Source organism: Calypte anna, chromosome 1 (assembly GCF_003957555.1).
Source record: "Calypte anna isolate BGI_N300 chromosome 1, bCalAnn1_v1.p, whole genome shotgun sequence".
NCBI lineage: Eukaryota > Metazoa > Chordata > Aves > Apodiformes > Trochilidae > Calypte > Calypte anna.
The window spans coordinates 26,882,399-26,895,251 of NC_044244.1; the positions used below are offsets into that span (position 1 = coordinate 26,882,399).

The window sequence follows — 12,853 nt, forward strand, 5'->3', positions numbered from 1 at the left end:
ATGAAGTACACCGTAGGAACCCCAGTAACTAAACAAAACCCCTGTGTTTCCCTGTGTGGTTTATAATAGATACATCTCCGTTTTGATCTCAAATAATATTTTGAAATTTTCAGTATTGCACATTTATTTTTATTCATTTGCTAAAAGCAGCCACAAATGTAGAGTCCTTGTGTGTTTTTTCTCCCATCATCACTGAAGGAAATCGCACCTGCTGCCCTCCAACAGCCTCAAACTGTCTGGCACTCCTACGGGAACTGCCAATACGCAGTTTAAACCTGAAGATGCACATGCTCTGCTGCCTGACACACACAGGCCGCACAGCACCGAACACATCGGACCTGAAGGCTCGGTCTGAGCCCCTGCAGCTTCGCTACACTGCCACGGCCCATACACTCTTCCGGGGGACCGCGGCGACCCGACCCGACCCAACCGGACCCGGCCCGGCTCGGCCCTGCCCCGTCCGGGCCCGGGGCCGCCTCACGCCGCGCCCATCTCCGCCGCAGCCGTTGGACCACGTGACTGCTGGAGCGCGGCAGTGGCGCTGTCGCTGCTACCGGCCCGGCCCACCCCGCCCCCACCGCGCTGCTGAAGGGCGGAAAGGGTGAGCGGGGCGGGGGCGGGAGGAGCCACGGAATCCGGGCGGGCGGGCTCAGGGCGCGGAGAATACAGACGGGGAGATGGGGGGAGGAGGGGGGGAAGGAAGGGCGACAAAGTCCTTCGGTGTAGGAAGGAGCGGGGACGGCCCTGCGGCGTTGGGTCTGGGGGCGGGGAATGAGGGGCGGTACCCAGCCCGTCTGTCCTGCCCCTTGCCCCACCTTCCGCGGGTGGAACGGGCGGAACCACCCGGTGTGGGCGGGGAGGGGGAGAGGGGAGGAGGGGAGGAGGGGGAGAGAGATGGAGAGAGGGAGGGGAAAGACTGAGGGGGAGGGAGAAGGGAGTAGTGAGGTGGGAGTAGGGAGTAGGGAGTAGGAAGAGAGGGGGTAGGGCCGGTACCCGTGGCCTCCGCTCAGGGACCGGAGCTGCTCCTCCCACGGAGGCTGGGGGGGGCTCGGTGAGGAAAGGGCGCCTGTAGTGCGGTGGTTGTGGACTGGAGCCGCCGGTTGTGGACTGGAGCCGCCGCTTGTGGACTGCCCGGTAGCAGCGGCGTGTTCCTCAGCTGCCCCGGGGCTCTGCCACGCAGGGGTCTCGTGTAGAAGCAATCTTAACACGCTGCACGGTGTAGGGTTCTTCCCTTTTTCTTTCCTCGTTTTCATTCCCGAGATAAGAATTTCCCCGTGGGAAGGGATTGTATGAAATGGAAGTGGCAAAGCTAACAGTGTGAAGCACTGCTCTTCTCTGTATATTCTGACCTGGTGATGATTAAAAGCAGAAGGTCATGGCTACACTGCAGGGTGGCACTGGAGCATTCTGAACAGAATTTGCCTGCGTAGGAGGGAACAGGAGACTTGAACGTGACTTCCCCGGTTCACTTGAAATTTCTGGGAAAGCAGGATGCTATCCACTATTCTTGGTCCTGGGCTGGGTCTGATGTTTAGCATTTTCCTGCTTTATCACATTGCTATCGGAGCTATGAGAACCGCAGCTAATAGGAATTCTTTAGTATCCTTACTGAGTGGATTTCCTGTTACCCTTCTTACTGGACATTTGAGAGATAAATTATTTTGGTTTATAATAGCATATTTTAAAGTGGCTGCTTTTCCAAGCCTGATTGTCCTTCAATATGTTCTTAGTTCAGTGCTTCTCTGTGTAAAGGCCGCAGTGCTGTAGCTGAAGATTCACCCAGTTCCTAGAGATGTCTCTGTGGTCTTCGTACATTTCTGAAGTGTGAGAAAAGCTTAGAAAAACTGCAGCTGAACACCAAGTAGACTCTAAGTTCATGATAACTTTTAATTACCCAATATTCCATTGTGATTTTTTTTTTTTTCATATCAGATTATTGCTTTTCCATTGAGCTGGAATTAATTGCCTACAATGAGATACTAAAAAATGAGACGGGTGATATGGGAAAGCTGCCTCACATCTCCCTTGATAGCTTCTTATACCTTTATACCAGCACTTTTTTTTTTTCTTTCATATTCTCCCCAAAAAGCATAAGTTCACACATAGGTGTTCATTGTTTAGTTAGGAAGAAAGTAGCAATTAATTGTCAACAAAATATGTTCAGGCAAATCTCAGGGATTTTCAGGTTAATTCGAATAATGTATCCAAAAGGCTTTTGAATTAAACTTTGTTATTCCAATATGCAGATTTGTAACTAAATCCACATGCATTTTGTAAAGAATGTGACATTTTTAACTACTAGGGATGTTTTCTAGGATACATGACTATTAAAATTATAGGTTCTTCTTTAGCCTTAGAAGGGGGAATGGCCCCTTGGGTAATGTTTCTTCTGCTTTGTGAAAAAATTAACAACCTGTGCCAGGGATGAACTAATCTACCAATACTGAAATAACTTTCTGACTTTCTAATGTAGTTATGGATGCTTTTACTGGTCGATTTCAATAGAATTATTAATTAGGTATTTCTCACAGTATTTGGATTTAGTTGTTTTGTTGATGCCTGAGACCCTTACATGGCAGCTGGAGGTGTCAGAAGTCCCACACTCCAAATCAATATGGTGGGGAATGGTTATTGCAGGGTGTGCCGGGTGCCTTCTTATGAAGTCCCACACTGACCTCTAACGTTCAAGGATAAAACCCGAGTTGTGAAAAGGAAGGAAGCTACTTTGGAATGCACGGGTTTGCATATTTGTACATTGAGCTTGCTAATATGCCACAGATGGTTGATAGTAAGCAGTTGGTTAGTTGGGTCATAGTGCTGGGTTTCATGAGAATATTATTTTGGTGACTCGGTTCTAATTCCTCCTGTTTCTAGCAAGTATCCACAAAGCCTTTCATACAGAGTTGTGGGAGCAGCTTTTGAAAAGCTCACTGAAAATGGAAAATAATGGTCAAATATTAAGTACATTATCCCTATTTTTCCTTTTGGAGTTATTTGTTCATACCATAATAATTATTGTCAGTTATTATTCTGTCCTTATACACTGAATGCGGTGTAATTACATTCTTGAAAGATTTGCAGCTGAGAAGCTTGTTTCTTACACTTATTAATTTGATTTTTCTCTAGGCTTGAAAAAACTTTCATGTGTCATAATAACCTTGCTTGTTTTTAATTCAAATCCATAAACTTACAGCAGTGTTTGTTTCTGACAATATGCATCTTTTGAATGTTCATGTTTTGAATATGTTTGTATTCTTATGCCAGTTATTTAATGTTACATGTCTACCTAATGTTACATATTTTGGTTGAAACTGAATATTCCTTTTTTTGTTTTTATTTAAGCTTGATTCTGTATAACCACAATAACAGTTTCATGGTACTTAGAAGAATCCAGAGAGATGACTACATAAATGTGCAAATGATGTGAAAAATCCAAGGTTATGTTAGTGTTTACTGTAAATATAATTTGCAAATGTAGTGAGTTTGGAACAAACACCTCATTTATGCAGTCTACTTGAGACCAAAACATAACAGCAGCTAGTAGTTTTTTGCAAAGTTTACTTGAAATCAATTTATAAAATTAATTTACTTTGTATGCATTGAATCTTTAAGCTGAAAGGCAACACAAAATTTTTTGACTGCAAGAAGGTAAATACATGTTATGATATTCACTTAAGTGCATGCCAAAATTGGTGTAATTTAGTACTTTCCTTTATGTACATAGTATCTAAATGATCATTAGTTGCTGTGAAGATACAAAAACATGAGTAAAAACAATTTTTGTATCTTTTGAGAATTGGCACTCTGCCCATCACCTGTACTTGCAGACTTTGCATTACATTTAAAGTTTAAACGCTCTGAAAAGGTCTAATTTAGAACAATTACTGATTTTTTTGAGTTTATTTTTTTTAAGGGTGAGGATATAGTGATACTCATAGAAAAGTGAATGCATTGCTGTTGCTTTTCTTGGTTGCATACATGTGTAAAACGTAATCCCGAATAATTTGTCAGAACTGAGGGGTAGCTTGTTACTCTGCACACAGATGTAGTTACTGTAATGGCTAAGAGGACCTTTTATCTGCAGTTGCAGATTCTTCTGTGTTTGTTATTGAACAGTGAAATGTTTTGTTTGAAACTACAGGAATTTCTGTGAGGGTAAAATTCATGTCCACAAGACACAAAATTAATTTTTAAGTGTGAGCAATATTAATTTCTTTCCAGTTACAGCCAACAGGTGGGCTGAGTCTCTGTATATGAGGTGGAACCTAGTCATAAGATATAGTGGCATTAATTTAGAAGAAGAATGTTTCACATTGAACTGTAACAATTCTGTGGCAGATTAGGGTGCTGATTGTTGTGGTTGAAGCTTTAATTTTTTTATGTGGTTTGTAAGCTCAAAGTTCATTGTGTTGATCTGTTTTTGTCTGCTTCTGGGAACTTATATGTACGTTGTAGCTTTGAAAAAATTAAAAAACTGGGGTTTTATTTTTCCTTTTCTCTGCTTTGGTATACTGGAAAAATTCTACATATTTCATAGTGATTGCAGTTATTACATGCAAAATGTAGTTGCTTTGATTCAAACTAAGGCATAAGGAAATAGTATATGATGGAGTTGAAGCTAACAAAATCTGCTCCTTTGGGTTTGAAACAGGCAAAACATCTAAGGATCAGGAGACAGTGACCAACTATGGGGAACAGAACAGCAGAGCATTACAGAGCATGCATGTGTAACTATTGAAAATGCTGATCAGGTTAGGATTTGCTGCTTCAGTAGTACAACAGTCATTTCCATGATCTGTGACATTTCCAAACTTGCAATAGAACCACATTCTTTAATGACTGTGTGCTGGGGAATACAGGGAGTATAATATAATGGGGGAATACTGTGAGGAAAACCTGTGAGTATAAATATATTAATGGGATAAAAATTTTACCACTGTTGTGCAATAATACCAGAAAGAAGTTGTCTTTATTGAGGGATAAATGAGATCTCCTTCTGGAACCAGTTTGAATTTATTTATTATTTATTTAATCTGCTTTGATTATTTTTAACTGAGAACTTACATGGATTAATCTGTTTTGATTCTTCTGTGGCATTCATCACCATCATATCTGCGTGCATTAGCCTGTACTTGGATAAATTTATATGAATTAAATTAACCTACTGAACTGTATACTTGTAACCTTTTAAAAATTACAGTAATGTGAAAGTTATTGAAATTTACAACTAAAATGTGAAATGAGGGTCAGTAGTTCACTCTAGCTTTGTATCATGGAAGACTGTAGGAAAAGCACATGCCAAAAAGATCACATGAATTCTGATAGTGAGCAGCATTAGAGTTGTTAGACCATGTATAACGTTCCATGGATTAAAACAAAAGCTTTTGTTCTCAATTTTATATTTCATAGTGCACAACAGAATTGGACTCACTCATGGATTTTTATATTTTCTGTTATGAAAGTCTTTCTTATTTTCAAACCATAAACTCCTGAATTCTAGCGTGATGCCATTGATTTGTAGAGAAATGTATATTGGGATTCACATGGTTATTTCCATGGTGCATGGTTATTTCCATGGACAATGGAGCTGTATATAGTATAGTTACTAATTTCTGAACTAGATCAAATGGTTCATTTCAAACTAAGATAGAAGTCTTAGCTGGGTAGTTGTTTTCCATTTAGGCTTTAAGTCTCTCCTTCCTGTTCTCTCACATACCTTGCTGTAGAAGCTCATCAGGGGCCATTTTATTTCCTTTGCGGATGACTGCTAATGCCTTGTTTTTATAGCTTTTTTTCCTGTCATACTTCTGTGGGTAATTCTTAAGTGTGTAGATTTGCAAATATATTGTAACCTGGGGCTTTCTCAGTGTTACTTGATGAGTTTCTGCAGGCTGTTTGATAAACAGTGTCTTGTAATGTGCAGGCAAGTGTAAGAAAAAGCCAAACATTTTATACATAAAGACCTATCTAAATATCATCTCTGCTCCATATGTTGTAGTGCCCACAAGAGGCTCATTATAATCCCTGGACCTTTTGTGCACCAAATACTTCAGTCCAGATAATGCTGAGCTCCATCTGCCTTAATCTCTGATCTGCACAATGTGAAATTCTTAATGCTTTGACCTGCTATATGCTAGCATTTTTGATCTTGCATTTTTCTTATTCATATTGCCATTTTAAACAAGTTTTCAAGGTTGTTGCTTTGAAGTTTGGTGGTTTTTTATTGTTGCTTTTTAAAACGTTTAATTTTGTTGCACTATCTTTTAAGTGCTGGGATTTGTTGATTTTATTCAAAGTGTCACTCACTGGGCAGAGATCCAGAAGTGTATGGTGGAAAAATTATTTTTTTCAGCCAAGAAACCTTTGCTTGCTCCACTGACATACCTCTAAACCTGCTGTATATTTAGCTGACAGCATAAGACAGGCATAGCACTAGATTTCAGTTACTCTGAAAATATGATGCTCTTAAAATTGACATATGCTGCAGAAATCTCATAAATTTTATGTACCAGAGTCTTCCAATCAGTTATCATTAAGCATTGGTGCTTCACAGAGATCCTGCTTTTAGAAAGCACTTGAACCAGCTGGTAGTTACTGATTGTTTACTTGGATTAATCTGCAAATTTAAAGTAGTATATATGATTCCCATCTTTTATTGTTTGTCTATTAGGAAATTATGTTAGGTCTTTCAGACCTAAATGTTAGCATATCTTTATATGCCTATGAAATGATTAGCTGCTTGTCCTTAGCATTTTTGTTGGCTGTTACTAAACAACACTTCTTCAGATTCTGTGTAACTAGATTTCAAGCTGTAAAAAATTGATTATCCATTGTGTTCTTCTTTTAAAAATAAGTAAAATTCAAAGGAGCATTAGAAGTAGCTTTGTAACCTCAGGTTCTAAAAATGAAGTAGATAAGAGACCTGGAAATACTGAATATCAACCTTGCTAGAATTTGTAATTTACTCACTCTGAACACTGGACATAAAATATTTTTAGATGTAAATGATGGACACATGTGAGATTTATGAATTTTTAAATTAATGCATTCATTAATTTGATATAGAAAGAATTAAATAGATATATATCTATAATGCAATATAAATATAAAGTGCATGTAAATTAGAAAAAACATATTCTAAATATAAAATTTATCTATAATATAGAAAAATGTATCTAAATGAAATAGTAGAAAGTTATGGCAATATTTGATTCAGTAATTTTCACAAATTTTCTCAACCTGAATGTGTTTTCTAAGAAATAGTTAAATAGAACACATTAAGATTATAAAATATGTCTAAGAAGATAATATTATCTCCAGGAGTGGCAGTTATCTAATGTTTTCTTATATACTCCAACAGAAAATAATTAAAAAAAAAATATATATTGTAAGGATCTTTGTTGTGTCTACCCATTACTACCCTAAATTCTTTCATGCAACCACAGTAAATGCTTATCATTTTTTTTACCTTTTCTCTTAAGACTACCTGAGTATAAGAAAAGAAAACCCTGCACATTTTAATCAAACTGTATTTATCAGTTGAGGATTGTTCATTCATGTGCAGGGTTACCAGCAGAAGATAATGCTGCAAATGTTTGCAGTTGAAGATTACTTTTACCAGTACTGTTGCCAGTAGGAGATAATGCTGCAAAACTTTCTGCTGCCTCATTCAAGCTCTTCCTCTGTGGCAATGAAATACAACTTGAAGGAAGCCTCTGCTGCTGGTAGAGTAATGGGCAGCATTCCTTCTGCTCTCACTTGGATGATGAACTGTTGTGTCAGCAGTTCCATGGCAACTCTGCATGTTTATAAACTTACCTGTGGGAACTGCTTGTCTGGTTTTTGGAGGGGGAAAGTTAAGAAATAGACCTGTCAAAAAATATGCGTACTGTTTAGTGAGATACTGATATGAAATTGCTTTTTAGAGTTGTGTTAAAATTTTTTTGTTATGTGGAAGGACTCAGGGTTGAAGATGGATTTGGTTTTAAGTAGTTCTTCTCAAATTGCATAAAATGGCTGTGCAAATGTTTTCTATCTTTGGGAAGAAAGGGCTTCTGGAGAACAGTAGTGTAATCTAACTCAGTGTGTGTCCTGGGGAAAAGCTGTCCTTGACTGTGGGAGGTGGGGAACCAGGAAACTTTGAGGATGCAGCTTGTGACTGGAAATGAAGACTTCCTCTTGGTGTGGCTGAAAGGTAAAACCAGTGGTTTCATCACTTACCTAGCAGAGGAAGGAAGGAAAACTCAGGGCAAGCAGAAAATTCTCCAGCACAGCAGCTGTTGCAAATCTGTTGCTTGTAGGGATGCTTTTGGTTTTCCCCCTCGTCTTTATTCCTACTATGCCTTTTAGTACTGCATGTGTCCAAAATGACGAAAGTAGGACCTGAATTCCCAGTGTTGTCCACACACACGTAATACTCTCAGTGTTGCCTTGGCCAAATGATGTGCTGAGAATGTAGTGTTTTGTCTTAACTGTTTTAACCTGCCTGCTAGATTCTTTGTCACTATTAATTAACTTGTAGTTCCAGGAGCATATGGTGAGTCTCCTGTGGATTGTCTGACCAATTACTTTGATTCAGATACCAGATTTTTCCTGTATATATCAGCAAGGAGCTTTTTCGTTTCTAACAAGATCTGTCAATGGATTTAGGAGGGATGTGGTGAACATTCATGCTTCATTATTAATGAAGAATAGGTTTCACTATGAGGAGTTAAAAGAGTAAGTAAATTTGTCAGATTATTTTGGTTGAAAAATAATACTGTTTTCTTGAATATAAACACAACAAAAGACTCAAAAGTTCAGGGCATGCTGTTTCCTCCTATTACTGTGTGTTAGAGTTAGAATGTGATAGAGGGAGCAGGGACTCTATAAACTGATCTTGTGGGGGGGTCTAGCAGGGATTCATTGAGTGGAAACAACAGTTTTAATTGGACTTGCTAATAGGTGAAGGGCAGCATTTCCCATAATGAAACTGAAGTTATAAAAAATAGTCTTGTACCTTTGCATCTTTACCTGAATATAAAGCTTGCTTTTCAGACCTATAACTAATGTGATCAAGGAGTTTAAGTTTCAATGTACTTTGTAATTATTTTTCAAGAATATTCGTTGGTTTAGGGATAAATAAATAGATGGGAAATAGCATAGTAAATGGTGAGTTGGAATATTGTTACTTAATTCCCCTGTCTACCATGTTTTTAACTTTTTGGGTGGTAGTGAACAGGGAGTCATTGTGTTACCGTGTGTCCCTGTGATATACATCACAATTTGAATTGATTTTAGATGTTTGCAGTTACCACAAGTATGGAAATGATGCATTTGTGCATTATGGCATGTGAAAGTATTTAATAAAGAAATGATAATGTGTTGCAGATAGTCAGCTTTACCTTACATAACACAATCCATCTCTGGGGTCACGAATTAATAATTGTCAGTATAGGGAGAGAAAAATATTTACAGAATTTTTGTTGTAAACTCCAACTGAATGCTCTGTAATAGAGTATTTTAATCCAGGTGATTCCCTCCCCTCCCCCAAATACGAAATTGGGTTGTGTCTGGTTGTATCAGTTTGTTTCTTAGCTGAACTGTTATCAAGTCATTTTTATCAAGCACTTTTGCTAGCAGAGGATCCCAAGAAATGGTCAGATTAATGAAAGGCTAAATGTCAAGTATCAAGCTCTCTTCTGTAGAGTAGACTTTTGCAATCTGATTCAGATTTCTGTTTTTTCATTCTCCTATGCATTTTAATTTTTTTTTTTTCACTGCAGATGTGGGGAGACTTTAACAGATAATATAATTAATTTGTACTTAATTGCTTCTTGTGGTGCTAAAAAATTATTGTTACTTATTTTTTTTTTAGTAACAACTTTTTTCTCCCATTTCCTTCATCTTTTTCAGATCATGGCACAGACTCAAGGTTTGGGGAGGAGATACATTAGAGCCTTTTTTAAAGGTTTCTTTGTTGCTGTTCCAGTAACTGTGACTTTCCTGGATAGAGTCGCCTGTGTAGCAAGGGTGGAAGGTGCATCAATGCAGGTACTGCTGGTACTATTTTTTTTGTCTGTCAGTAAATGAAAAAGTCAATGTCCACTGACAGTAGGAAGGTGGAATTTTTTCTCAGTTGTTATTAAATGACCACGCCATGTTAGGTGCATTATAAGTTACCATTGCCCTTTTTGTGGATGTTTTTCTGAATGTCATTAGTGACCAATGAAAGGTAGGAGGATCTCAGGGTTTACTGTTACAGAGCCAGAAATTTGCTCTAGAAAGGAGGAGGGGAGTGTGTAACTGGGAAAAAAATCTCATTCTCTTTTTACTATCTTCAGACAGGAGATTTTCAAATATATATCACAGCATCCAAATAAGTATAAAGCCAGCCAGAATGCAATTCCATCATTTTCCATCTCCCCATTTTTTGTGTCTGTTGGGACCTAGAGCCACATACAAGATTCAGATGAATCTTGGATTTTAAAGTTTTGGGGGTTTGGGGTTTGTTTGTTTGTTTGTTTGCATTATGATGATGATGATGATGTATTTTATTATTTTTATTTTTATTTTTATTACTACCATTGAGCATGCCCTGAGCTTTGGTCTTTTCCATCTCTGGCATAATGTACTGATTGACATCCATTCTTGTCTGGGTAGTTTCATCTCAGTAGCTGAGCTGCAATTTTCTAAATTTCCCTACTCCAAAAGTCAATTGAGCCACTCTGCTCAAGACCTCAGTTTTCTGTTTCCCTTGAAGTCTCTGGTGTTAGGGAGTGCTCTGGTATTGTTCTGTGATATTGCCTCTGTACTTACTTGAAGATCATACAGGTGACTGTGTTTTCTGTGGAAGATTTGAAAAACATTACAAGTTTTTATACTCAAACAAAAATTATTCAACCTGACAAAGTCACTCTTTGTAGTGGCCAGGGAAAGCAATACATATTTAGTAGGGGCTTAAAATCTAAAGAGTTCCCTTGATGTTGACTAAACATTCCCTCTATGGAGTGAAATATCAGTAACTTGAAAACTGACATTTCTAATTTTACTGACATCTTTTTGTCTATAAAATTATCTCTCTGCTTTTATACTGGACTGTAGCACTGACATAGAAGTTTGCTTTCAACTTCTATGCCTCTGGATGTTTTCAGGATACAAAAACCTCCTTCCTAATTCTTTAATAAGATACTGATTTCCTTGCCAGGATTTATTAAACACCTAACTAAGTCTGACAGAGACATAATCCTAAGGAATATGTCCCTCTCTTGCAGAGTAGCTTGAAGGATTGCTGGTCATTGCATTGCAATTCCATCTCTTCACTGTGTTTTCTGAAGACTGATCTTTGTTGAATGTTTCTAAAAGTTATGGGTATGAGGGAGAGTGAAGTTCAGTCAGCACGTAGTCACATATCCATCAATTGCTTGTTTCCAATGATATCTTACTGTCTCAATTTGAAGATATCATGGTATGATTCCTAAGAATTTGTTTGTAATAGACCCCTAAACATCTAGCTGGCATTGTTTACTCGTCATTGTGTCTCCTGCTGAGCCTGAAATTAAAAGTTCTGACAAGAAGAAAGTAAAAAATCTCTCCATGTCATTGCTGCTCTCCTACGCTTGCTCTCTGTTCTGCTCTCTCCTTACCCTCTATTTTGCTTTTGGGCCAGCCTTAATGCTGCTTCATAGCTACTGATGATGCTTTTGACACCCTGGCAAGCATGCTGCAAGAAGATTCTAATGAAAGTACAAATATTTTTTTTTTTTTTAGTTATTCCCAGTCAGTTAAGATAGACTTAATGCATTTCATTGTCTCAAGCAGATTCAGTGTTTCTATAGTGCTTTCAGCTACCTGTCATAATCCTTTCACTTGTGCTGACTTCAGTATAAATGAGTATTAACACTAACCTATAAAGAACCGTGAACTATTGCAGTTTATGATTTCTAACAGCTTTTTAATTGTTTTATTATCATATTTTTCTTTCAGAATTACTGTTTTTTTTTTTAATCCTCATATACTTTTTGTTGCTTAGGATTTTACAGATTCATAATTGTTAATGGTGGATTTCCAGTGAGTTGTAAACTCAACTTGTAATATGATAATATGATTTCTGAATTGGCTGTTGTGATATTTTATTTTATTTTATTTTATTTTATTTTATTTTATTTTATTTTATTTTTACTTCTCTTGTAATGCTGGGTGTATATTTAACATATCATATGTTAAACCATGGATCATATGGGCATCATTTTTTTTTTCTATTGAGTTTCATTGCTTGTCTGGTATTATGGACTCTTCATACATAATGATGTGTAAAAGGGATCTCCCTCCCCTCCTGCCTTATATATATAAACTTGTAAATTCATAAAATCAAATGGACTGTTTTCAAGTGAGATGGAAGACAACAGGAGTCAGTGAACTTCATATACAAGTTCTGTTGTAAACAGTTTAATACCAAGGATCACAGCAAGTAGCACACATGCTTCAGCAGCAAACAGTACTGAATGTCCTATTCCATTATGCATAATAGCAGTTGTAATTATTCTGGGGCAGTTTCTTCTAACTTTATTATTAGGATTACTGTACCCAAGTGTGTGAGCTCATGTGAATATTCTTTCTGTTCCCCAAGCTATAAGCAAATAAGTTGTGACCTTCTGGTATTCACTAGCATCATAACAACTATCAAGTTAATCATTATTTATAGTTAAAGGGCATACTTTTACTCTCCTACTTACAGAATCTCTTGTCCTCCGAGGCTTTGTTGTATGGCTGGAGATCGCAATTTGCATGCTTTTAGCATTAGATTAGTTAGTAATTGGAAACAGTGAATGTTTTGTGACTTCTGCACCACACTTCTAAATTAAGACCTGTGTGT

General features: G+C 37.7%; 1 protein-coding gene across 1 annotated transcript in view; it reads left to right on the forward strand.

Annotated features, from left to right (window-relative positions):
- Positions 1 to 454: 454 nt before the first annotated feature.
- The window catches only part of IMMP2L (inner mitochondrial membrane peptidase subunit 2), a 435,451-nt gene continuing 423,052 nt past the window's right edge, over positions 455 to 12,853 (forward strand). Inside the window, exons 1-2 of the mRNA XM_030464700.1 lie at positions 455 to 601; positions 9,895 to 10,032. Coding sequence (XP_030320560.1) covers positions 9,898 to 10,032 — 135 coding nt within the window. The 5' untranslated portion in view covers positions 455 to 601; positions 9,895 to 9,897. The remainder of the gene's footprint in view (positions 602 to 9,894; positions 10,033 to 12,853) is intronic.